Below are 25,283 nucleotides of genomic sequence, written 5' to 3'. Positions count from 1 at the left end.
GGTTCCAGTCGAATTCAAAATGAAAGAGAAACAGTTTTTGAGATGACGACTTCGCCGATTGTTACCACCATCAACAATGGAAATGGATTTCTTTCAATTAATAGTAGTTTCAGCCGTCATAACCGAATTATAGACAGACAGTTAGACGTCCATCTTTTCATTCCAGTGGCGTGCCGGATACCGCGGCATAGCAGAAAGTGAAAGCGTTTGAATTTTCTCGTTGTTTTCTTTAGCATAATTTCCATATCCCCCGTCGGAAAGTTTAGAAATCAAAATTCGGTGGATAGAATCCGGCGGACGACGAATAACGGATTTAAATTCACATAACGGAGCTGGGCGGATCAAGCCCAGAATAAACAAAAATGGCGCAGACCTGCATAAAGAAATGTAAAGTTGAAAGCTGAGAGCTGAGAGTTGAAGGACGAGACAAATGACATAGAACAGACGAACTGAGATTATTATATAACAACAAGAAAAAAAAAAAACGAAACAAAACAATTAAAATAATGATGAAGGCGGCTTTTTTCAAATAGAAATAACATATATACCTGGACGTTGAACTTTAGAGCCTCATTAACCAAAGTTAACTTGTCGACACAATGACTGGACCCTGGACCGTCTGACTACCTATTATATTACGCTGGACTCGTTTTCCTCTTTCCACTTAATTGTTTCGTTTTTAAAATTTAACGAACGATCCTTCATTTCCTTGTTGTCTGCTGTTTATAGAATCCTATCAACTCAAGGAGGGAAAATGATGACACGCAAAAGTCTACCAAATTAAATCATCCTTATTATATAGACACAGGTAAAAAATGGAGAATTTCAATTATCTACAGCAGAAAATAGAGAGAGAGAGAGAGGGAGAGAGAAGCCATGTTTGGTTAACTGGGGCTGCCGATTTCCGAGTTGATAATACCGCCTGCAGCCTTTGCCGTGTGTGTGATGGGTGGTGGTGTGAAACAGCAGCGCAGTCCACAAATACAGCCAGCAGTTTCCGCCCCAAAGAGAAAAGAAAAAAACGTCTATATATTATAACCAAATACACGGGCCGTTAAAACAGTTGAAGCTACACAATCTATATATGTGCGCGTATATTTATAGAGCCTATATATCGTATATACCCTACTAGTATATACTTTTCTTTTCTTTTTCTTTCCCAGTATTATATATACAGACTAGTCTATACTATAGACTATACTATGTATATGTACTACATTTCCGCGTATAGTGTACATAGAGCCCCGCAGACTACCTTTTCCCGTTTTTTTCATCTTCTATTATTAATTTTTTTCGGGTGGTGTGTGTTTAAAGGTGGGCGGGGTTAAATTGATCAAAACAGAGCAAGCACAGAGCAACGGTACATATATACATCTCTCGCCAGCGTGAAAAAAGGAGGAAAAAGCCTTGGAAAAAGCCGAGGATAGCCGATTCCGCATCGCCTGCATATTGATCGTATAGTAGTAGTAGTAGTAGTAGAGGGTGGTTGGGTGGTGGTGGGGGGGAGGGAGGGTGAAAGGGCCGGCGGTGTAGTATAGGAGAGAACCGGTGCGCAATTGCGCAGGGCACACCCCGCGACATCCGGCAGAGCGCCACGTCCGCAGCGGATGGGTTATATGGGATAGATGTGCGTGGCCCCGGCCCCACCAGCGAAAAAGCGACGGACATTTCCAGCAGACATCGCAGACAGTAGATGGCTAATGCCCGCGTCTGAGCTCCTCTGCTATTCTCCTCTTGTGCTGCGCCGCCACTCGATGCCCGTCGTCGTGTGTCACTTGTGTCTCATCGCAGCAGCGCCAGCCGTTTGGGACTTCCGGTTTCTTCTTCTTCTCTGTCGCTAAAAAAGAAGAAAAAACAAATAACGGACATATATATATAGGATTTGTTGTTTTTGTTTTATTTTCCCTGGCGGACGGAATTACTTTTTTTTTCTTCTTCCGTCTTCCTCCCGATGTTTTCCCTGCAGTCCTATTGTTATTGAGTTGAGTAGCTTTGGCCGTTTTGACGCGGGCGCGCGGGCCTTTTGATATTTGGGCTGTTGTGTGCTGACGCGGGTCGCGGTTCCACTTCTATTCCGGCGCTCTATAATCCTCATCCAGCCGTCGTGGCCGCCGTCGCTGCATATCTTCAAGCTCCAGCGCCTGTTGTGTGTCTACCCATCAACTCACAAGAGGCAAGTTGCGTCTTCTTCTTCTTCTTACTCCCCTCTAGAAAAAAAAGTTCCATCTATCAATTATTTGCGGCGGGCGCGGTGCGGGTGATGGTTGGCTCGTAGAATTCACGCCCGACACATATCACAACAGCGCACAGCCAAAGCCCTTGGAAAAACAGTACCCAACTCGACTATACTAGCTACTACCTATAGTATAGATGTTGTTTTGTGTGTGTGGTGTGTATTTCAACTGCGGCTGGTGGTAGGGGGGGTTTCCCGATCGCTCAATTGACACGGACAGGAAAAGCGCTCGATCCCATATTTTTGCCGACGTCGAGGCGCGGCCGGCTAAGAAGAAGAAGAAGAACCGACGCGCTGGGGAATAATAATGCAGTTGGAGCTGAGTGCCGAGAGCAGCAGCAAAGAGAGAGAGACCATTCTTCTTCTTTTCTTTTCTTGTTTTATTTCTCCGCCGCCGCATCTATTGTGTGTGTGTGTTGTGGTGGTTCTGCTGCTGCTGCTGCTCTTATATTATTCTTGTTTGTATATAACTGGCGTTATATAAGGGTCGGCAGTTCAATAGACTCCCCGAGTGGGTATTATTATTAGACCACGTTGGATGGCAAGCTGGAAATGGCAAGCGGAAAAGACACCTGTTCCGCCGAAACGGATGTTAATCGATCCGCCGCCCCCTTTCTTTTATATTTTTATATTTTTGTTAGGAACTCGTCAATTTTACAAGAATTTCATTTTCTCTTTTTTGGCTATAAAGTTACTAAAAATAACGGAGGAGAAAGAAAAGGTGACGAAACGTTTCCTTGCTGTTGTGCAATTATTGCTGACGCAATCCGCATATTTTTAGAGCAGGAGGAGGAGGAGGAGTATGCCAGGAACTATATGGAAAATGTCTAGATCAGAAGATCGAAATTAGGTTCCCCAAAAAAAGTTTACACCCCGCGGCTGTTCTTCTTCCATTCTTCATGTAAATTTGTATCGATTGAAACTCCTAATGGCCGTTCTGCTGGAGCGCGATGAGAGGGAAAAAAAAATAACCAAAAAGTGAAAAAATAAAATAAAAAAAGAGTTTTCAAACGTGCTGGCTTATTTCTAGTCTTATCTGAATTTTTACTCTCGTCGTCATCATCGCAAGCACACAGACAGAACAGTCAGAGTGAAACTATGAAAGGCATGTGTGTGTGTGTGTGCTGGCGGAGATGGGCGCCGACTATATTTATACACGTTCCGGCGATGCGTGTATACTGGCGGCCCGACCCCGTTGAGACTAAGCGCATGCTGCTTCTGCTGCTCATGCTGCTGCTCGCTGCTGTTGTCTTCCGTCGCGCCTTTTTGCCGTTCCTATAAATATTTGAGTGGTTTTTCCGGAGATGTGAAGACTGTGAAACCAGCAGCAGCAGCAGCAGTGAAAGTGTGAAACGGTACGAACGGTATATAGACGTACGCCAGTTAGATTAGAGTCCCAGTCTAGCTCTAGATTCTTTTTCATCCGCATTGTACACAACGACAAAACAACAAAAGAAAGAGAAAACTTTCCTTTTGGGCGATCCATCAATATTGATGTTAGATATAGAGTATACACCACGACCATTTCTACTCGAGGGTTTGAGCTGTATAACAGCATAATACTTATCGCTAAATCATTCAAATCGCAGTCGCAAGTACTATATAGAGTTTCCCTATACAAACAATTGGCATGTTGGCGCTGCTCTGACCCGACCCCAACCCGCCGGAATATTCTTGCGTAATGGGCTAAACTCGTTTCGACGGAACAATCGTCCGCGTTGCATCACCCACCCCCACCCCCTCACCTCGACGTAGCTATAGTAGTAGTATTGATTCTGACTTTTCAACCGTGAATTATAAATTGCAACTCCTAAGGTTTCCCCTCACCCCATAACCCTGTGGAAAGCCAAGGGACATGTTTTACGTGTACAGGTATACACTACACTTATAGGATTTCCGTCTTAAAAATCAAATGCTAATGCCCCCCTGTGTCCGCGGTATAGATATATAAGGCGGCGCTTCCTATATATTTTAGACGCGCGTGTCTCTTTTTTTCTTTTTGGCTTTATCAACTGATATCATTTCCAGTTTGGATCTATACACACATGACACATAAGGCAATCTCACGGTATGTTAGTTTCTTTCTAGCTGTGCGATCGATCTTCTTCTTCTTTTTTGGCCGGCGACGTCGACCTCGAACCCGCACACACACGGCCGGGCTCTCTCTCTGCTGCTGTGTGTGGGTTTCATATTTCATCTTTTCGTCATCTCTGTCATTCCTTTCTCTCTCTCTCTCAAGCTGTATATACACTATGTAAAAGATACGGCGGAAGAATAAGGAGAAGAAGAAGGTGGATGTGTGTGTAGTCCGCAGTTTTAATCCTTTAAGACCCCACGCTCGTATTTTGTACTTTGGCCAGAAAAGTGTTGGACAACTTTTCCATTTTCTTCTTTTTCTTCTTTTTCTTCTTTTTCTTCTTGTTTTATTTGTTTTTTATTTGTTTGTTTGTTTGTTTGTTGTTTCAACCTTTTGGTCGGTGGTCTCTTTTCATCGAGTAATGAGACATCTATATAGCCCTTGGCAGTTGCAAGTGGCAACTTGCAAAAACTTGGTCGCGACGTGAGACCGGGCCGCGGCTATAATATAATATGCCCTGCCACCAATTTTCCGCCATCCTGCGTTCTTCACCGCTGGCGCGTATTTCTAGACTTAAAACAAACACGCTCTGACGCTCCTCCGCCCCGCCAGCAGGCCGTACGTCGTCCTTCTCTCTTTCTCTCTTTTTTATATTACTTGGGTTTGTGTGGAGTGTGTGTGTAGTAGTAGTAGAGACTAGCAATTTATTACTAGACTGTGGCGAGAAGGTGGAGCCATAAAAAAAAATACCCCAGCAAAGAAAAAGAGCTGGACCACTTTTTATTTTTTGTTTTTATTATTTTCTCTTACGCGCTGAGCAACGCACCAAAACACCGGGCCGAGAGAGAAAATTGCTGGCCAGCAGTTGCGCTGCTGGTTAGTTTTTGGTGGTCGGCGGGCAGCAGTAGCAGATGAGATGCCCGGACGAACATCACCGGGCGCTGTTCAATCAAATCTCTAACTGCGCGCTGCGTTTGACCAATTGGATTTAGAGACTATTTTATATCTATGCGAGTGGAAGAAGAATTCTTTTACCCTGGATGTGTGTCCGCGATCGATCGCCATAGTCCGCCGGATGCTGCGGCACCTGCTTTTCATCAGCTGATGCCTTTATCGTCCTCCGCACAGCCGGCCAGCCACCCGACCCGCTGGGCGCTGGCTGCTGCGATCAAACAACGTGATTCCGATAGATTCGGCGGGACCGACGAGCTGCTGCGCGCCTTCATCCGGTTGTAAACGAATCTCTCCGGAAGGAATTCTCATATTACAGTATACAAACCCACGCCTACCTCCCCCGGCCAACTAAATCTCTGTGCGTGTGTGTGTGGGTGATCTATTCACGCAAGTACTATACTACCACTCTGGATGATGGCTTTCCATCATCCGCAAACTGCTCAAGTCGAAATAGAAAAGAAAAACAGGAATAACTAAACCTCGGCTGATGACCCGTGAAGAAAGAAAAAAGGATTGACGCCCAGGAATTCGAGTCACGTTTTGGATGTTCCGCCTACTATAAACATGAATAGAACCCACACAGACAACCATTGGCGGCTTATTGAAATTTTTGATCCCTGGGAAACAGCATGGGGGTGAAAACGTACGGTACGTACGTCGCGCGCTCGATCAAATCATCCATTTGCGGATGTTGGTTGATTTTTCTTTTTTCTAAAAAAGTCAAACGTGTTGAAGTGACAGGCATCTTTAATATAATCCGGTGGGCGGAAAACTTGCGTGACACGTCAGTTGAGGGGGAGTTGGGTGGTGATGGTGATGGTGGGCGATAGAAAAGACGCCCTTCTAATGAAGTTATTCCCCAGTTGCTGTGCTGCTGCTGTGCTGCTGCTGCTGTGCTGGTGCCCACAGTATAGAACATTCCGGCGAGTATGTGTGTGTGTGCGGATTCATTAGTAATTTGTTTGCGCAACCGTGTAGAGGGAATTGTATATATAGAAGAAGAGCGCCAACCGGATGTATATCAAAATGACTTCCGCATCTACATTTCTAAAGAGATAAATCGAATAGAGACGGTCAAGTGCCGTAATACCTTTCTAGAGCGCCATAAATTTGAAATGAATATTCTAAAGCCCGTCTAGACTGTAACTCTAACTCGTGATGTATCTCACAATTAATGTCTAATGCTTGATTGTTTGCAGGGAGGAGGTGGCTACTAGCTGCTGGGTGGCGCCCACTCTGTTGGACTTTGTTGTCGTCGGGGATCTAGAGAGACTCGACTATAGTCTAGTCTACTTGTCGTCGACTTCGCCGAAAGTGGATGACGACGATGCCAATGCTGTCGCACAGCAATTCACTAATGGACGACGATCCGGGGATGATGTCGGAAGCCGAAACCTCGGCGACGGGATTTCGGCGCGGCTCAAAGCAACGGGCCACACTGCCGGTGGTCCGCACGCCCTCCAAGACTCTCGAGCGCCCATTAGGTGAGACATTCAGACCCTCTCCTCTTACACCACTACTGCTGGGCTAGACGCCTAAATTTTTCCCCCTTTTTCTTTTATTATTTTGAAGTCAAGCTTCACCTATTACCTGAGGAGTTTCGTCGGTAGCCATGAATAAGGTCTCTCTCCATCCTCTTGAATGTGTGCACAAGAGAGAGGATCGAGAGCGGATCTAGAGCGTGAGAGAGAATTCGGCTGAGGGGTGCTACTCCTTGTGCCTCACGGGAGTCACGACCAAAGGCTTACCTTAGTCAACTCTTAGACAGACACTACTAGATCTCCTTTCCTCTGTATAGATCATGTGTCAGGAGCCAGCTAGAGCTATGTAGGAGGGGTTTATCGATTCACCATCATCCGGTGTCTGCCAGCGCATTTACAAGTTCTTTTCTATAGACTTTTATTTTATTTTAGTTTTGAACCTCCCAAAATATTCGTCAGTTCCGTATTATATATAAACGCACACCCATCTGTCTGAATTTAAAATAGAAAAAAAACTAACGGCTCTATGCGTGTATAGCAGCACACTCTCTCTCTATTCTGATGCGGAAACAACCAACTTTGCTCGCAAAAGCTGTGCGCCAGTGCGTGCCGTGCGCGCTCGTTTTGTTTGAGTTTTTTGTTGCAGATATGTCTAACTAAGTGGGCTAATAACATGATTCGCTGTACACGTATATACAGCCCCGCTGCTGTTATCTACACTTTGCGAGCCTTTTGTGTAACTTGAAACCACTCCGTATCGATTCAGATATGTTATATGGATCGACCGGGCTATCATCTGTACATCGCTCAGCTGTTATAGACCTATCAACTAAATTGATACTCTCTATATAATATCCAAGGAATGATACTCCTTATTAGACTCCATGACTCCATGACTATGTGTAGTACTACATTAACTATCTGATGGCATGTTGAGTGGATTGTCGTAAAACAAAAGGGAATTCAGATAATAATAATAATCATACGATATCGTGGCTGTATAGGGGAAACACGCTTCCCCCCAAAAATGGTTTTTTCCTTTCCCGCGCTCAATCAATTGGGGATTTGCTGCCTTTGGCATTTTCCCTTTTGGGCTAGGGGGTTTATTCGTTATAGTATAGTAGTACTTTATCCCAACCAGAGCCCGCACCTTTTGTTTACGAAATAAAGACTGATGCGGTTGTGTATTCAGATTCTTGCGCATTTCTATACTATAGATGCTGATTCTGTATATACCCGCGAGTTGCTCTTTCTTCACCGTATTATTTATAAAAATAAAGTTGCAAGCGGAATATTTGATTAGAAACGTCCATTAGGTAAATGTGCATGTGTGTGTGTATTTTCTCCTTTCAAAATACAAACAAGTGGAATTATTTGAGCTAGCATATTCCGTGAAATGGTTGAAAAGTTGGGTAAGATGCGTAAATGGCAGCCCCGTCAAACTGCCAGCCGCATTCGAAATCTTTTGAATTTGGCGGGTAATTCTTTAACTGGCAAATTTTTGATTTGTGAGAAACGGGAATAATTGAACGACGAGAAACTGTATATATGGCGGCCTATTTATATACCGTTACTAGCCTATTTCCCAGTAAATGCCAGTGAATCAAGTCCGCTAGTTGATGAAATAATGATGCGCTAACTAAAGCAATTAGACGAGTGCCAGCACGCAGCTATACGCAGTATATAGTAATAGATCCATCTTATATAACAATGCCATAGAGTACGAGTGCAGGTAACGTCGCTCTCACCTTCTATATATATTATATACTACATGTGATCGTGATGTTACTTCTTTTTTTCCTGGACACTCAATGCCGCCATTATACGATGACTTATTTTTCCCAGGATTGGTTTTCTTACAATTCCGGCACGAGACGAAACGGGCCCTGCTGCCCAACGAAATCACGACGCTGGACACGGTCCGGGCTCTGTTCGTCCGCTCGTTCGCCCGCCAGCTGAGCATGGAGTATTTTGATTCCAACAACGTTCACATCTACATTCACGATCCTAATCAGGATATGTTTTACGAGCTAGAAGATCTCAGGTAAGGAAAAACACTTCAAAGCTATAAAAAACTCAATCATCAGCCCAAATTCTTTTGATTTTGATTTTGATTTTTGTTTGCGGGGGGACTTTGAAATATTTTTGGCCTTTGATCCTTTTATTGATTATACTGCGGTGGCGGCCTATGCCCTTTTACTTTATACTCTTAGTATAGTCAGTGAGTGGAGTGATTGATTCTGCATGCCGAATTGACTTTCGGAGGAGCGCGGGAGAAAAAGAGAAAAAGGAGAAAAATAAAACAAAAATTCAAGAGAACTTTTTGCGCAGCAGTCGACTAATTATTCTGATTATTCCGTCAAAATTCGCTGTCGGTGAAGCAAAAGGGCGGCGGGCGTTCTCGTGAAGAGAAAAGATATATCCCACATTTGACTTACAATCGATCTCCCCGCCAGCAGCAGTATGCAGCACGGAGGCTATATAGCAGTTCAGTTCCTGCGGCACCAAGACGATTATATACTTTCGGTTAACTGTAAACACGCTAAACTACACATCTCTACATTCCAGCTTATAGAAGATAGAATAGATGTTTATACTTGTTTGAATTTCGGTTAGACCGTGTGTGGGTTGAGGCCCATATATAGTTCATTTGCAATATGCTCGAGACAGTTTTCGAGATGACACAATAATATATATGTGTATACCGTATATATATTTCCTTGACGGTTTTCGTACACACTTGTTTCCGGTTACCACCAAACACATTTTCCATCGAATTCTGACATCTTTTGTGTAGAACGGTGGGTGAGCGTCTATATTATACTTTTCCGTGTATATGATTCTCTACTTCCTTGGCCGATCGGATTTCTATGATGACGGAAGTCTTGGAAACGCACGGAAAACTTTTCCCTTTTTCCCTTTTCTTATTTTTACGAGGGATGATTGTGAATGTTCGTTATAACAACCCACCCCACAAAAAAAAAAAAAGTTTTTTCCGGCACTGCGCATCTTACCAAAAGTAGATGGAGAAACGGCAGAGAATTCAATCTCTCAGCCCGCTATATATATGCCCACAAAGTTAAGAAGAACATCTAAATCGAATTAAATGAGATGGCGAATACGTGGGAAAAAAAAAAAACTTTAATTTGAAATAATGTGCTGTGTAGCAAAGATTTGACGTTTTTTTTTTCTGGAGGCTATTTACTGAATGCAGAATTTTTCGAGTCGAAATAGAACAGAATAAAAAAAAATCAATTCTAAATAGAATACATCAACTTTATTTCATCCGCTCCTCCCCTCCTCCCAAGAGAGGTAATACGACTAGCGTACCGTATAAAATAACCGAAATAAGACACTAACGCGGAAGCCCCGAGTGGTTAAAGAAATATATATATAGAGAGAAAAATATTTGTGAAGCCCTTTTTGGTCTGGTGACGATGAGCCGTGCCAGTGAATTTACCTAGACATTTTGTATTACTACTTTGTTTTTTCTTTTTCTTCTTTCTGTTTTTAAAAGTATAGGGAGGAGGTCATTATCTATTCTCTTTTTGTAGACGACGTATAACTTTTTGACATGTTTGCTTTAGGCTGTTTGATATTCTGTCATTTTCTGACGAAAAAACTTTCGGTCAAATCAGGTAAAAATAATCTGGGACAAGTGGAGGAAGACAAAAAGAAAAGTTTAATTTTTTTTTTTTTTTTTTTTTTTATAATTTCCAGGAATAAGCGATCAGACGGATAGTGCCGCATAAGCTAGATATTTGCATGGCCAACAGATATACTATACTACTACGCCGTACACGCCGTATATATTGAATTACAAGTCTAAGTGGTTTCTCTCTCTCTTTCCTGTCGGGCTGTTCGGGTTCGTTTTTTTTAGTTAGTTAATACTTAAATAATGTAGTACCACGAGTCTCTCTTTTGCTCCGCTAGCCCTTCCGCGTTCTCCGTGTTGCAGGGGTTTAACACGAGTGAACTGGAGCGCGTTAGATGTTTCCCGAGTTTTTTTCTTTTTTGGCTCTTGGCTCGGGGGTTTTCGCCTTTTTTCCTGGTGCATACATTTTTTAGCGCGTGTATAGCACACAGCCTGATGGACCAAAAGGCGTCCATAAAATACACTTAGCGTCTTGTCCGCTAAGCTATATAAGTCGCCCAGGAAATATATTAGTAGCCAAAGACAACCTTTCTTTATGTAGCATGTACAGCGCAGTCACCTGGGCGCCTTTTTCCTGTGTAGGTGAATCCCGACCCGTCCAACAATCTTTTGATCAATAAAATCGTGTGCGGAATAAATCAAGGAATCCCCTCGCATGTTGGAAATGAGACAACGGTGGACAAGGCGATTTATATATTTGTCCAGGAAAGGAAATATTAACATACACACAAAAAACACCAAGGGCTTCTTTTGAGCCCAATAATTCACACCCAAAATACAACTATACAAAGTATCTCCATACACTTGAAGGGTATGATGGTGCTGTTGCGTGCCACTAAGGATGACGTTGTATTCCGTCCGATTTTATTTTTCTTTCAACGTTGACTTTGATGGAGTTGTCAGTGGCGAAAAGATGATGTCGTTACATATTTCACGGTGGAGAATTGGGTCGGCAAATGACGGCCGTTGCATCAAATCGATGATGTAACGGACGGAAGGTATAGCTACATCAAATCCGCTTATTCTTTTTTGTTCTATGATCTATTTCGATTCAGGGATATACGGGACAGGTCGATCCTGCGTCTCTTCGAGACGGACGAGCTGAAGCAGCCGTTCAACTTCCAGTCGGCCTTGCCCATTTCGCTGTCGCAGTTGTCCTTTCTCGACGACGGCGAGGCGCTGCTGGACGCCAACGACTTGGATCAGCCGCTGGATCGATGCAACCCGCGACTGATGATCAGCTCGCCGCTCTCATCGGGCACCTGGGACGAGATGTCTTACTTCAGCGAACCCGAATTCGACTCCGACTATCGACCCCAACACGTTCACAAAGCCAAGGTTCTTGTCCAGAGATTTGTCGACTCTTTTCAGCCTTTTGTGTCTTTGGTGGCGTACGAGCCTATATAGCGCTGACAATACAAACAATTGATCAAAATCAGACTAGGACGGCCAAACCCATGATGGGACTGGCCAACGGCCGCCAATCCATTCCGGTACCAGCAGCGTCTGTGAATCACGGCTCAACGGTGTCCCTCATCCAGCCGCCGCCCAACATGCCACCGAGAAATCTTCAGGTATAGATTTAGTATCTCATCCATTTCTCTCGGGTGTCTACACGCAATCGTCGGTGGAAACAATGTGTGCAAGTATCTATACCTTGTGTTTCTTCTGAATTATTTCGCAGGGAAGATCTGCCTTACACCGGTCCTATTCCATTGCGGCGGAGCAGACGCCGTCGCCGCTCAGGATCGATCGCAACGCCATGTCACCTGGTGAGATTCTCATCTCTTTCTTATCTTTCAAAAATAAAATAAAACAAAACAAAATTATTCCAAATGATAGAAAATTCAAATGTCCCAATTTCAATTTATATTTCTCCCGGTACACAACTGAGATCTTTGAACCGTAACAAAAAGGTGGATATAGTCTCTCACGACGATCTATCCGAATGTGTTTTTTTGTTTTTAATAATTGGAATCTTACCGCCCGTGATGATTCTCCTATTATGGTTGTATAATAATTTCCTTCAGACGCCGGACCGCTGTGTGTTAACGATGCGTGATATAGTTTGATGATATGACGAACGAAAAATAAGACGGGAGAGAGAGTTGAATACTAAGAAGTTTCTGAAAACACTTTGTTCTATATACTTAATCCCCTTTTAATAAGTCGGGCTCATTACGTTAAGTGCCAAGACGTGGGAACTATATCTTTTTTAACTCTCAAGCTGCATGCTCAGCAGAATTGTACAAACTATATGTACAAAACGTAACTAAACACACACAGACGCACAATTATCGGCGTGAGCTTTGCGAAACAAATGTTCCACAAGGTTTTGTCTTGTTTCTTGGTTTCTTCCTCGCATTTTCGTGAGTAAATGAAAGCTGCTGCTGCTCTCGGATTACAAACTTGTCCTTCCGTTTTTTTTGTGAATCCGACGATGATTGTCTTCTCCGACGTTGTCGTCCTTTGTTGTTTTCAGTTAAGAAAAATCCAACGAAGTAAAAGAAACGAGGAAAAAAAAAGCGATAGCGGCAATGCAGATCTATCTTTTGCGTGCGGGGTTAGTAGTAGTATTGTACCCGCTGCCACTGGAGTAAACCCTCTTGTGCTGCTGCTGCTGTCCAAACTGAGTCTGTGTGATGCCAACGCTCCCAGGTATTGACCCTTATATATGTGCGACTGGAAACGAGTGGGAGACGAGAGAGAGAGAGAGAGAGAGGAATAAAGCTTTGAAGTGTCCATTATTATCTACCTCACGAGTCGTCGCGACTCCTTTGCTTCAAGCACGGACTATATAATAGTCTTCTCGTCATAATATAACGAGGGCATGCAGAGATAGAGAGAGTCTTTGGGGGAGAAAAACATAATAATAATAAAAACGTGTGCTAACTCGCGTATACCCGCAGAAAACCCCGTCCAATCAGATTTTCGGTCGAGTGTCGTGAAATGTTTCCTTTTTGCGTTGTTGTTGTTGTTGAGGAGGAGAACAGCTAGCAAACTCTTTGAGTTCGCAACCTGCTTATTTGACATGCTAGATAAGTATTCTATACACGACTAACGAGATAATAATTTTTGCAATTGCTTAAACTGGCAGGGAGGATAAAAATCTGACGGGGGGAAAAAAGTTGCCGGAAAAATCGTTAAAACTGTCTGTCAATTTTGGGCTAAAAAGTTATGAAAATTCAAAAAGTTGACGATAACTAATGAAAAATGCAATCGTGACTATGTATTATTTCAGAAGCCAGGATTTTTTAGACGTGGGCGTTCGTTTAGAAATAGAATGCGCAACATCTTCTGACAGAAAAAACTTAAAAAAAAACTCTTTCTTTCTTTCTTTCTTTTTTTGTTTTTCCTTGTTTCCACCCAGTCAAAGTTGCCCGGGATTACGCAACTAGTGTTCCCAGCAGCGATCAATCGGCAAGATGGAGCGAGCAGCAGCAGCACGGAGCCGAGGTAATCCACGGCTTTTTCCCGTGCTCGCAACAGGCGTTACCGCCTCAAGTGCCGCCGAGACCGCCTGAGCGCTCGTTTCACAATTACAGCAACTTATCGAACCTCAAACCCAGTTACGGAGCCTCATCCTCTTCACTGGCCATTGCAAGGTATTATACTCATTTGCATATATTCATCGACTTCATTAGAGCCTTCATGAACCAATGCAGCAGTTCCTATAGTTGATACATGTCTAATAATTCGAAACAAATGGATGATGCAGTATGATTATGTTTGTCGCTGAAAATCAGTTAACGTTAAAGTCTTTTTGTCCTGTAATATACATTTTGGTTTTAGAGGGGGAGGAAACAACATGGATGTAACAAACAATCCTTTGATCTTTTCAATGCGAGTCTTGGACGTTGGGTCGGTTTTGATGCAAAGTAACGCAGTGATGGCGATGTATAGTACCGCAAACATATGTTATTTTTAAAGGGAAAAGTCCGACCGATTGCTTTCTTGTAGGAGACGTGACCTTTTCGGGTAGAGAGCTTTGCATGGGTTTCGCCACAGCACTATATATATACTTTTACATATATATATACGCATCTATATGGCCACGGGAACATGACAAGATACACTTTGAACGCACCAGCGCGCCAACGTAATATCGTTATGCCTGTTCAAAGTTCTGACAAAGGATCTTTGGGTATTATGTCTGTCACGATAACGAAGGTCTACAGCATCTCGAGAGAAGCTGCTGTCGTCTTGACACCGCGCGTCCGAAACTCCAAATGTAAGAGTTGACGATGCGTCGTCTTGCGTCGCGGTTCTCATCCACCAGCATGGATGAGATCAATAATTTTCAGGTCCGGCTTAAGCCGTGATGTCGTCTGTCTACCTATTCTATTCTCACGGCAGCAGCATAGTCTGTGTTCTGCTGAACTGCTAAGAGAGACCCAAAGAAACCTTTCTTCGGCTCTTGGGGCGCGCTAGGTAGAATTCGATTTTGAATAGCTGGAAATGAGATTATTACGTCGATGCGCCTCTAGGAAAGAATTAGACTTGATATACCTTTTTTTTCTTCTATAATATCAAAGGGCTTAGTACCAGCAGAGTATTATTGGTAGTAGGTTCTAGGATTTGATGACAAATATCTTTTTTCTTTGGAATTCTATTAATGCCATTATGTCTATAGTTATTGTATGGGGTTATATCAGCTGGTAGATTTTCAGATCTGCGTGTGAAACCTTTTATCCTCTTTTATTTTAAATTCTAGAATTTCATTTAATGTGTGAGAAACTGCAAATGCTATTTTATCATGGGCACATGAGTAAATTCAAAATACCGCGCGCATTTTAATTTCAAAACATGAACCGATACGCTATATGTCCGATCGCCTATATGTCACTCTTAAAACTGCTGGGTTTAAAAATTAATTGAAAACAACGCTGTAGTTGCCAATGCCAAGTGGCAAACTTGCGAAAGAGGTTCAATAAATAACAAGCGACTTTTATTTGCACCGAAATAACAGCAACGCAGTTATTGGTCCCGCGCTGAGCCGGTCACCCGTGTTTGGCAACGGATTCAACGACCTTCGAAATTCGCAATCGTCAGTCTTCCAAAGCGGAATAGCTGATCCAGCTTTAGTCGACGAACAGACCAGGTTTGTTTTCACATACATACCCGCAAACACAGCAATAATCTACAATCCCAATGTATAGAGGAGCTTGCTAGCCGCATTATGTAATCCAATCTAAATATTTTCTCTGTTTTTTTTTTGTTCTTTCGTCGTACCGTCTCGTCGTGTGTAGGAAACGAATGGAGCAAGTTGAACGGAAATTAGCTAGCCTTACCGGTTTAGTGCAAACGGCATTAACCAGTGCCGTCGGAGTCCACGTTCAGCTGTCTGACAATGATTTAGATAGTGACACCAATAGCTCCGGACTTCCCTTGCGTATTCCGCCAGTCGAGCCAGGTAAAGGATATGAGTTATATTTATTGCCTTTCTGTTTTTCTCTCCATTTTGAAATGTTATTTTTGCCACATCTTTCATCACGACCAAGGCAGCAACCAAAAGAGTTCCTACTTTTCATTTTGGACAGCAGCTCGCATTGGTTTTGTTTTAAATTGTTGAAAGAGAATTGTGTGCTGTTTTTAGCCTGAGTATGAAATGACTAAACATAATCTCTTATAGTCTATAGATAGCCTATTTAGACGATTTAGTTTTTAGTTTTATGAAATGTTCGACTAATACGAATTGTTTGGTGATAATGAATGCTCATCCAGACGCAAGATCCCCCCACCTTCTCGCCGTCAAGACCCCCAGACTGGGACTTGGAAAGTGTAAAGGTAAATGTTTTACCAGATATTTTTAGACACTCCTAAAGCCCACTACTTATTTACAACATTTAAATATGGATTTTTCTTTATTTTTCCATCGACTGTTATGTATAGGCCTACATGAAAATTGAATTATCGAGTTTTTTTTGTATACAAGCTCTGAGTTGAAACTATGAAACGTACATGCCTTACAGCTTGGTATAGCGAAAGCAAACTTTGCGGATCGATATCAAAATAAAATCGCAGAGGGCGAAGGGTTTTGTTGTTGGAATAAATCCAATCTACCTTGAAAAGTTGAAAGTGCTCAGATGATACATAGGCCTACTATAGTGCTAACAATACGGAAGGAGAGTCGATCGATGTAATTTCATAATTGCTGCGTCCGCGAAACGTGACTGTCTTGTATGGTCTCTTGTTCTATAGTGGCACTGCAACAAGCACCTAGCCGTGTATAACATCAATGATTAGATTAATAGGCCTAGATTTTTGTTCCCGTCATACTGTACTCCACACGAATGTCTGAATGTTGGAACTTGTTTGATAATCATTTGACCTGACGATTTCTGTGATATATACTATATAGATAAGTGCGTGTCGTTTGAGAAGTCTGTGTCTTTCTGCGACGACCCCGTCGAGTTGCATGAAGGGAAGCATTCGCCACAGCCTACAGGTATTTATTGTCGATGTATGCGCATGACGCTTGTTTTTTTTTTTTTTAAATTGTCACTTCCCACCCAAGATTCCTGTTAATTGATAGATCACGGATTCAGTAACAAACTCAAAGGAATCCACGATTATATATGAGACCTGAGATAGCACCACTTGCAGTTTGGAATAATATACCAAAAACTAGTTTTGCATTAACTTGACTTGACGTATGTAAATGAACTAGCGCAGCCATACAAATCAGAAAAAAAAAATCAAGATAGTCTCGCGCTTAATAGCGTCTCATTTAGCGCAATTCACTTTACCACTGTTAAATTCCCTGGGGATATATAACGGATAGAAACGTTTTGCATTTGGTAATTGGAACATTTAGCTTTATTTTAATTGATTTTGTCACCTAGTTTATTTTATCAATCAACTTGAACAAGGGAAAATTTAGGAACATTATATTCTTTTAATTTCCTCTTTGTTAGCTGTAGCTTAGTACATACAGTACGTGAAGCGAAAATTTAACAGATTCTTGGTATACTAATTACTGTTTAGAAAGCAAGCCAACTAAACCTGCCATCAAGTCGTCCACTTTGCCCCGGGCTTCTTCTCAAGGTACACGATCAAAGTGACAAATTAATTTTACCGAATAATATTTTATACATTCTGCATCAATGTGAGGGACAATTTGATGTTGACACATTTCTTTTCTTTTCTTTCATGTGCAGTTTCGGTTTACAAAGGAGATTCAGGTATAAAATCTAATCAACATCATTTAGTTCAAAAAGAAAGTGCTAAAAGAGACTGAAAATCTTTGTTGTCTGACAGATTGGATCGGGAGCGTGGAAACGTACACTCAGTTGCGCCTGCTGCAGAAAAACGCCAGAGAACTGCGGTCGGAAATGCGAAGCCTGCGCCGCTTGAGTCAGGCCCAACTCTCGGCCGTCAACGAAGCCGTCAAGGACACGATTCAGATCATGAAGAAAACCTTCTTGGAAAACAGTGACGTTATCACGAACGCGCTGTGCGATAACGATTCGTCCAACGTGGAGACAACGCTGAGGAATGTGCACCGACAGGAAGACAACTACCAAAAAGAAATGAAGCAACTGGAGAAAGATCTTAGGTAAAAGATACTATATATAAGGGACCTTAATGATGAAGAATAGCAGTAGGCTACTAGTTTGACTTATATCAAATAAAGTCAAGTCGGTGCTCTCTGGAAATCTGATATGACGCTACATCTATCGAGAGTCCTATACTATACATATCACATTTCTTTTTAGCGAATTGGAAACTTCGGTTGAGAACTTACGAAGTCACGTAATCAACAAGAAGACCCGAGTGAGCATGGCCGATGTGGAACAACTCGCCACTTTGCTCAGCCGATCCAGGTGAATTGAAACTTTGAGGTTATCAGCGCACGTAGTACTGATGTCAGCGAAAAAATACGCTTGAACGCGCTTGATTAACTTTTTTTCTTGTATTTCAGTAAATCCGTCGACCAATTGAAGACTCAATTTCCAGTCCTGGAAGAGTCCATCAAAGGTGCGCTTACTTTACAATTGGACAAACAAGCCGAAGACAATCAGTAAGTGTCCACCGATCAAACGAATAACTAATCAATGCTGAGTAAAATAATAAGCTTAAAAAGGACAAAAAAATTATTAACAATTAGAGAACTAATTCGACAGATTCCAAGCACCGGTTTACGAGAAAGAACTTGATTAATAAAATTTATTAACAAATAACTTTGAGACCAGCTGGTTGCAGAAACCACAGACGAATGATTCAATCTTTACAATAATCAATTTGTCATGCAAAATGAGATGTGCTCAAAAGTTTCGCTTCGTCTTTATAATTTGTTTTTCTTCGGATAGGTTTCTGACTGAGACGCCGAATAAGTTGGAGAATACCATTGGACGTTGCAAAAAGTTGACGAGTACTTTAGTCACTTTGAGAAGGTAAGAATAAGGTCCTTGTTAAGAATAAAGTTAGTTGCTAAACGAATAATTTGCGCAAAAATTTTAAAATACAATTTATTACGAGGTGTTTTTTGCTGCACATTACATTGATTTTTTTTGTCAGGTTGGCTTCGGTCCAAGAGCAACGACAACCACAAACTTCAGAAAAATCTCCCACATCTAAAAGGTACGTCATATATAAAGGGGCAAAGAAGTCGAGCAAAGTAACGGAAACATTTATTGGAATGCTTGAACATTTGGTACTGTATTTCTTAATTTGATCAGCTACACCACGTCTGTGACAGTCGATACGCCTTCCAACGTAATCCGCAATCCCCCCCAACAGGTAACGCTTGATTTTTAAAATTCAATACAAAACAAAACAAAAACAAAAAAAAACAAAAAAAAAAAACAAAAAAAAAAAAAAAACAAACACAAACGATTACGACTTCAAGTTCGTACTTTCACTGCCCTGAACTGCCGACCTTGGCTGTGTGGCACGCGCGTTCAGATGAAGTAAAACATGTCGCTGATTCTTTATATACGTCAAGTCTCTGTAGTGGGTAGAGTGGCATTGTTCTGTTCTCTTGCTCCGAATTTGTCGTTTGATTAGATCCTAGATTTATAGAGTAGAATTATTATGCTCGTATGTGTTTAGTGTCTTAAACTGAAGCTTGCTCCATATAGCAGAAACATCTAGCATATTTAGTACAGCCTATACCATCGCCTATATACACAAATAATATACTAAAACAGTCAAACTGTACATATATCGATCCTGTCACTATTAAAATAGAATAATGAGGAAAAAAAACAAATAGTTTTGCTTCTTGCACGCTTAACAAGGGGAGGGGGTAATCATTAAAGATTCTGAAAGTTGCGACCCACCCTCCACTGCCACATGCAATAAGATTTCATTTTCAATAGACACCAATATAATGACATGAAACTCGGCAATATGTTTTATCTCGTTCGTGATATATAGACTTCGTTTGCCGAACAGTAGTTCTCTTGCCGCACCGCACCCAAGATCGATTGACAAGAATGACAACCGAATTTCAATTATAAAGCTACCATCGACTAGGTCTATAGTTCCATTCATCTCATAAAAGTAAAAGTGTTAGTACTGTACATTTATTAAACCACTGCAAGGAACGTTATTAAATTTCACTTTCAAAATCAAATTTCTCACTTTTCATAATTACTAGTTTTTTTAAAATGATTTTATCATAATTGTTCTATGAAAGAACCAACCAATGGGACAGCAGAAAACCATTGGCCACTTTTTCCTTAAGTAGATAGATGCAAGCAATCGTATAGTTCACGGTAAATCCCATATTTTTCTATGGTGTTCCGTATTTCTATAAGATGATACGAAACACTGTAATTTATTCCAAGAAGAAATTTAACTATGTTGAATTAAAACCGAATAAATAATGAAATAATATCTCGATGCATAATTACAGGCCTACACTGAAAAATGATGTATGAGTTGTATAGAAAAAGAAAACGGTTTTATTTATCCGGTCTGTAGTATATTTAGATCGGAGGAAAATAAAGTATTCACATTTTATTCTCTTAGTAGCTTGAGTTTCCATTCTTCAATGACTGGTCTTTCTCTAGTCTGTTGATGTGTCAATTGATGTTTGACTTCCTTCCCTATGTCTCTCTCGTTCACTAGCGAAACAGAAAGCAGTGGATGTCAAGCTCGCACTTCCGTGAGACCGTCAGCGTTACTACTGCCGAGTAAAGAAAACTAATAATCTATATTTCCATGTTTCGCATTTCGTATTCTCTTCTCTCTTTCTCTTTTCCATCGATATACTTCCATTTTATAGGATACATATATCCTCTTTCCCTTCTTGATTCGTTTTTTTTACGTACAAACATGTAATCGCTTATCATACGTGGGCGTTTACCTGATATTTGAAACATTTCTTTATTTTTATTACTTTGAAGGAGTAGTATTATTACTATTGAAAAACCTTTTCCGCAGCCGCTGCTGTTCGTTTCTTATATAACTCGATGTTTTAATTTTCCATTATCTTTACTATATATCCATCGCAGTACTTGAAATGCACCAAAATGCACAAATAAATTCTGTCAAGTTTTGGATTTTGTTTACGTACTATACAGTAAACGCGGCGAGAACGAAGTAGATTTCATTCTCGCAGTATAAGACGTGCATGCTGGATGCGATTTGTGGTTATATATTTCCGTTTTGCGATTCTGAGGAGCCGATGCTAATGATTATAATGATTATAATTGTCACTACTCGATGACAAGATTTTTGATACAGAAGGACACAGAAGAAAAGGGAATTTATTTTTTTTCCCATTTTTCCTTTGTTCGCAGAAGATTGGTTTTTATCCACTGAAAGCCAAGTATCAAGTCTTTTATTACAGTAGTAAAAAACTGCGTTTTCCCTCAGAAAATATGTAGGTGTTTAGTAGAAAGTAGCCTATTAGGATTTATAGCATATGTTTGTTTGTTTGCATGGTTGCATGTTGCCACCTCTGATATCATTCAGTCGTTGATGATCCAGTGAATTTGATTGACAACCTTCTTCACATGGGTTCACACGCTTTTGCCTTGTGTAGTTACGAGAAGCTTTTTACTTCAAAATATTTCAATGTTATTTATTTGATTATTTCCATATTTGGTCTCGTTGTTTTACCCGATAAATCGGTTTCTTGAGTAGACACTACTGTTTTCTGTTTCCTAGGGAATCTCGTGGAACGAATTCGCTCAGCAATCCGATTGCAACGATGCCTTTACTGCTTCACTCGAGTTATATCCAACCTATCGTGCCGACGTCTCTGAGCCTGGGATCGTCGACGCAACAAGTCGGAATGACTCCCGGTCCTTTCACCAGTGTGGTGATCAATCGCAACGAACAGAACCTCGATCTCCCAACGCACTCGACACTTTACTAGACGAACTGAAGCATTATTCGGAGACCACCAACCCTGTAAGAGCTTTAATTATTTAATTGGGTATACAGATGTTGTTCCGTTTTGTGCGGGAGTTGTCAACAAATTTTGTCACGCTTGAGAGGGAGCGGAAGGAGAGAGAGGGTGTAGAAACTTTGGTACATGGCAGATCGCCCACGGATTTCAGTAACAGCGAATTGCAGAAACAGGGGTATAGAAATTTCGTGAGCCGCAAAAAAAATCAAAATAAAGTTACTTACCCCATCGTACTCGACTCCATAAACGTTTGGACCGCCGGCCGTGGCTATTACCAGAGCTATTACCGCTTCAATTAGGCCTACACCTTTACCTTCTCAATGGTTGATTTTCCTACCCATTCCATTTTTTCGAAAACGGAATTCAATCCCCTATACCTAGCAGCCCCCCTATACCAAATCCCCGCGATTTATAAATAAAAAAGGACTATTCTCGAGTGAGGAAATTTCATTTCTTTATCGTTTGCAATACAAATTTTAAATTTTATGAGCATTATTTCGAATAAAAACAGCCTTTTTTTTTAAAAGGCCGTTGTTTTGGGTGGGTTGGGACAACTGATGTGTAAGACAGGGACAGCATGCACTAGGTGGGGCTTGGGGAGGTGGGTTTTCATGCCATCCGTGCGTCCCAATTGACCCCTCTCTCACCTACTGTATGTAATATTGGCGAATTTCTGAATTTCTCCCTGTCCTTATTTCCCGCATCGTTGTTGAAACATAACTATACAGATATCAATATTTTTTTCAGTAAGAATAAGCCAGGAGCTTGTTAAAAAAATAGCTAGGTGATACATTGATTGTACACATTGACTTTTTTACATGAACATATTAAACTAACTTTAACAGCTGTTAATTCCATTGACAAAAAAACAGGACATGGGATCTCCACAAATTGTCACTGCCAAGACTGGATCTGGGCAAAGAACACAAGCACTTCAGCCAACACTTGCCATGCAACCCATTTTAAAACCCCCTGTACCTACGTCAACTTCCTATGCTGAATCTTCCGTTGACGGCGTCGTCTCCAGCACTTGCATTGGTAATCCGACGAGCGGTCGTCGAAGGGCTCCTCCTCCACCTCCACCGCGAACATCTTCTCGATCACCTCTCGCCTCACCTCTTCGTACCAACCATAAGTTCAATCCTCGGCCGTTACCAAGTTTGCCTGCCACAGTGGAAAATAATCACTTTACAATGCCATTGGTCACGACGGTGACGTCGGTGTCGCCCCAGTCTCAAACGCGGAGCACTTCCATTCTATCAGCAGATTCAAAAGTCGTGAAGACTAATAAAGGTCGACAACCCGTTCCAACTCAAACCAAAGAAAAATTGGTTGAGTCACACGACGTTCTTTTGCGCTATAAATGTGCGTCTTCAGCCAATTCTTCTCTTTCTAGACGAACCAGTGAAGCTGATATCGATAACAGTAAGGATATTGTTTTCTGATCAATATAGTTACAATTTCTTACAGAATAAATCGTTTCCTTGTCAACTTGTAACTTTCAGTGATAACTACTTGTGGTGATAGCGGTGTACCTTTAACGCTACCAGGCTCTCCGAAACGTGATACTCTGGAGTCGCGACATCAAGAACTTCTGAAAACCCAAAAACACCTTCAAGAACAATATGATCGATTACAGAGATTCCATGGCACCCAGATTATGCCTGTCCCATCTGTTAACGAAAAATTGCAATTTATAGTACCACCTTCACCACAATTTACTGTTCAAGTAGTTAGTGAAGCATATGCTACACCCGAGGGACAATTACATTTGCAGACGGATACGGATAGGTGTGATTCAGAAACAAGTGAAAACAAACATTTGCAAAATACTGAGAATCAAGCAATGATAAACGTTGTTGCAATCGATAATAGAACCCCACAAAATGTAAACCAGTCTAAAGATCATTCAATTGAAACCAAAGATCAACAGTCGATCACTTCTTCTATCGACGCTGATGGTGGCAAAGGGAGAGATTATACTTTCATTTCAATTTTATTGGATAATGCTCACGAGACTGACATTTTGTGAATCAAATTAGTATAAAGAAAACAATAGGAACCCTTACTTAAAAAACGAACTTGCTCACCTTTAATTTTGTACGTTTATAAAAGAAAGAAACTTCTGTATTGACACATCATCGTTATCATTAAAATTTAAGTTCTTAACAGAAGAGTTTGGTAACGCCTGGGGTCAAAATTCTGAAAAATTTCCTTATGTTTCTAGTTATGAAAATTTCACTGTAATATCTACACTGGGACCTAAGTAAATCATAAATTACCATATCCCTTTAAAAAAATTATTGCGGGTGCTTTAGTTACCCATTGGTTGATGCTTCAATTTCATAATTATTCGTTCAAATTAGTTTGTAAATAGACTTCATGTCTATCACTTTTTTGTGTTCCGCTTCTAATATGGGTTAGAATTGGGTTGTAGAAAAACAAAAATAAATGAGAGAAAAACAAATATTTCCAATGACAATTTGATACATCTTTAAAACTTTGGTAAAGACCAAGTGCACTTGGCACTTTTACACTTCACAGTCACATCAACTGCATTATGATAGTTAATAGGGTGAGATAAGGACTATTGGTAATCCCATTTATCTACTTAGTATGTTATCAGCGTTAATTGGAATTTTATACTCCCGTATAAATGTTAAGCTATGAAAGCAGCTCAGAGGAGATTCATTCGTGAATTTTATTTCTTTTAATTATTTGTTTAATTTTTCCATTGAATTAAAAAAAGTTATAGTCCCCACTAATCAAAATATGTAAAAATACACCCACCGCAATTAATTGCTGGATGACTCCCCTTTTTATATGATTTTGTCATTCCTTGTGATTTATTCTTTCTTTGATAGAACTGTACATCACAAATGTTCATATTATTGCAGATTCTGCGCTAACTTTTTATTTAATTGACTGCTGATATTATTTGATTGATTTAAGCCAAACATGAGAAATGCAGTTTGGATAAATAACATTTACAGTATTTCTCTGAAGTAGAATGAGCACCCTAGCTGCTACTAATCTACTTCGTTATATCCTCTACAATGGCCAAATAATTTAAAAAAAACTTCTACAAAAATAATTCGTTGCATTTTAAAATAAATTAAAACCAATTCGCTGAGAAGATCATCGTTTTAAGTTTCCCTTGGCGGTGATCCGTTGACTATCCCTAAAAAAATGGGGGGGCATTACTTATAATATCCAAGGCTTTATACACCGTAAAAATGCAATGTGAAATTGAACCAAAAAAAATTGAAGAAGAATTTTGAACTGAAAGCAACTACAAGTAACTACTTTCAACGCTTTTGACTTTCAATTTTCGTCGCAAGATTAAAAAAAAATAGTTCTTTTATCTCACCCCTGCAAACGCAAAATTTCTATCGTGATCCAGGGGTAGAGCCCGTGGTAGAGCTCAGTGACAACGGTTGAATCCGTATTGAAACATTGGGAATCGTTCTCGTATAATATTTATGATAATCACGTTCGTTTCTTACTAGGCGACAGGG

At 40.9% G+C, this 25,283-nt stretch overlaps 1 protein-coding gene across 6 annotated transcripts; it reads left to right on the top strand.

The window, feature by feature from the left end:
- The first annotated feature begins 2,679 nt into the window (after nucleotides 1-2,679).
- On the top strand, nucleotides 2,680-24,901 carry LOC124327883 (coiled-coil domain-containing protein AGAP005037-like). Of its 6 annotated transcripts, none has more exons than XM_046786914.1 (22): nucleotides 2,680-4,928; nucleotides 6,464-6,748; nucleotides 8,591-8,789; nucleotides 11,456-11,738; nucleotides 11,840-11,974; nucleotides 12,085-12,172; nucleotides 13,771-14,005; nucleotides 15,370-15,501; nucleotides 15,650-15,813; nucleotides 16,125-16,187; nucleotides 16,762-16,848; nucleotides 17,388-17,447; nucleotides 17,561-17,584; nucleotides 17,661-17,958; nucleotides 18,119-18,226; nucleotides 18,325-18,423; nucleotides 18,713-18,796; nucleotides 18,921-18,983; nucleotides 19,082-19,142; nucleotides 20,478-20,542; nucleotides 21,522-21,767; nucleotides 22,638-22,763. In XM_046786914.1, exons 2-21 carry the CDS (start codon nucleotides 6,583-6,585, stop codon nucleotides 21,730-21,732), a joined length of 2,625 nt encoding a protein of 874 aa, XP_046642870.1. In that variant the 5' UTR covers nucleotides 2,680-4,928; nucleotides 6,464-6,582; the 3' UTR covers nucleotides 21,733-21,767; nucleotides 22,638-22,763. The 6 variants fall into 6 exon arrangements, with proteins under 6 accessions (XP_046642870.1, XP_046642871.1, XP_046642866.1 ...); XM_046786910.1 differs by lacking the exon at nucleotides 20,478-20,542 and adding an exon at nucleotides 23,271-24,901 and having other exon boundaries at nucleotides 2,684-4,928; nucleotides 22,638-23,190; XM_046786911.1 differs by lacking the exons at nucleotides 16,762-16,848; nucleotides 20,478-20,542 and adding an exon at nucleotides 23,271-24,901 and having other exon boundaries at nucleotides 2,684-4,928; nucleotides 22,638-23,190.
- Nucleotides 24,902-25,283: the final 382 nt, after the last annotated feature.

The sequence above is a fragment of the Daphnia pulicaria genome, chromosome 2, assembly GCF_021234035.1.
Source record: "Daphnia pulicaria isolate SC F1-1A chromosome 2, SC_F0-13Bv2, whole genome shotgun sequence".
NCBI classification, from domain to species: Eukaryota; Metazoa; Arthropoda; class Branchiopoda; order Diplostraca; family Daphniidae; genus Daphnia; species Daphnia pulicaria.
This window is presented reverse-complemented; position numbering and strand designations above follow the sequence as displayed.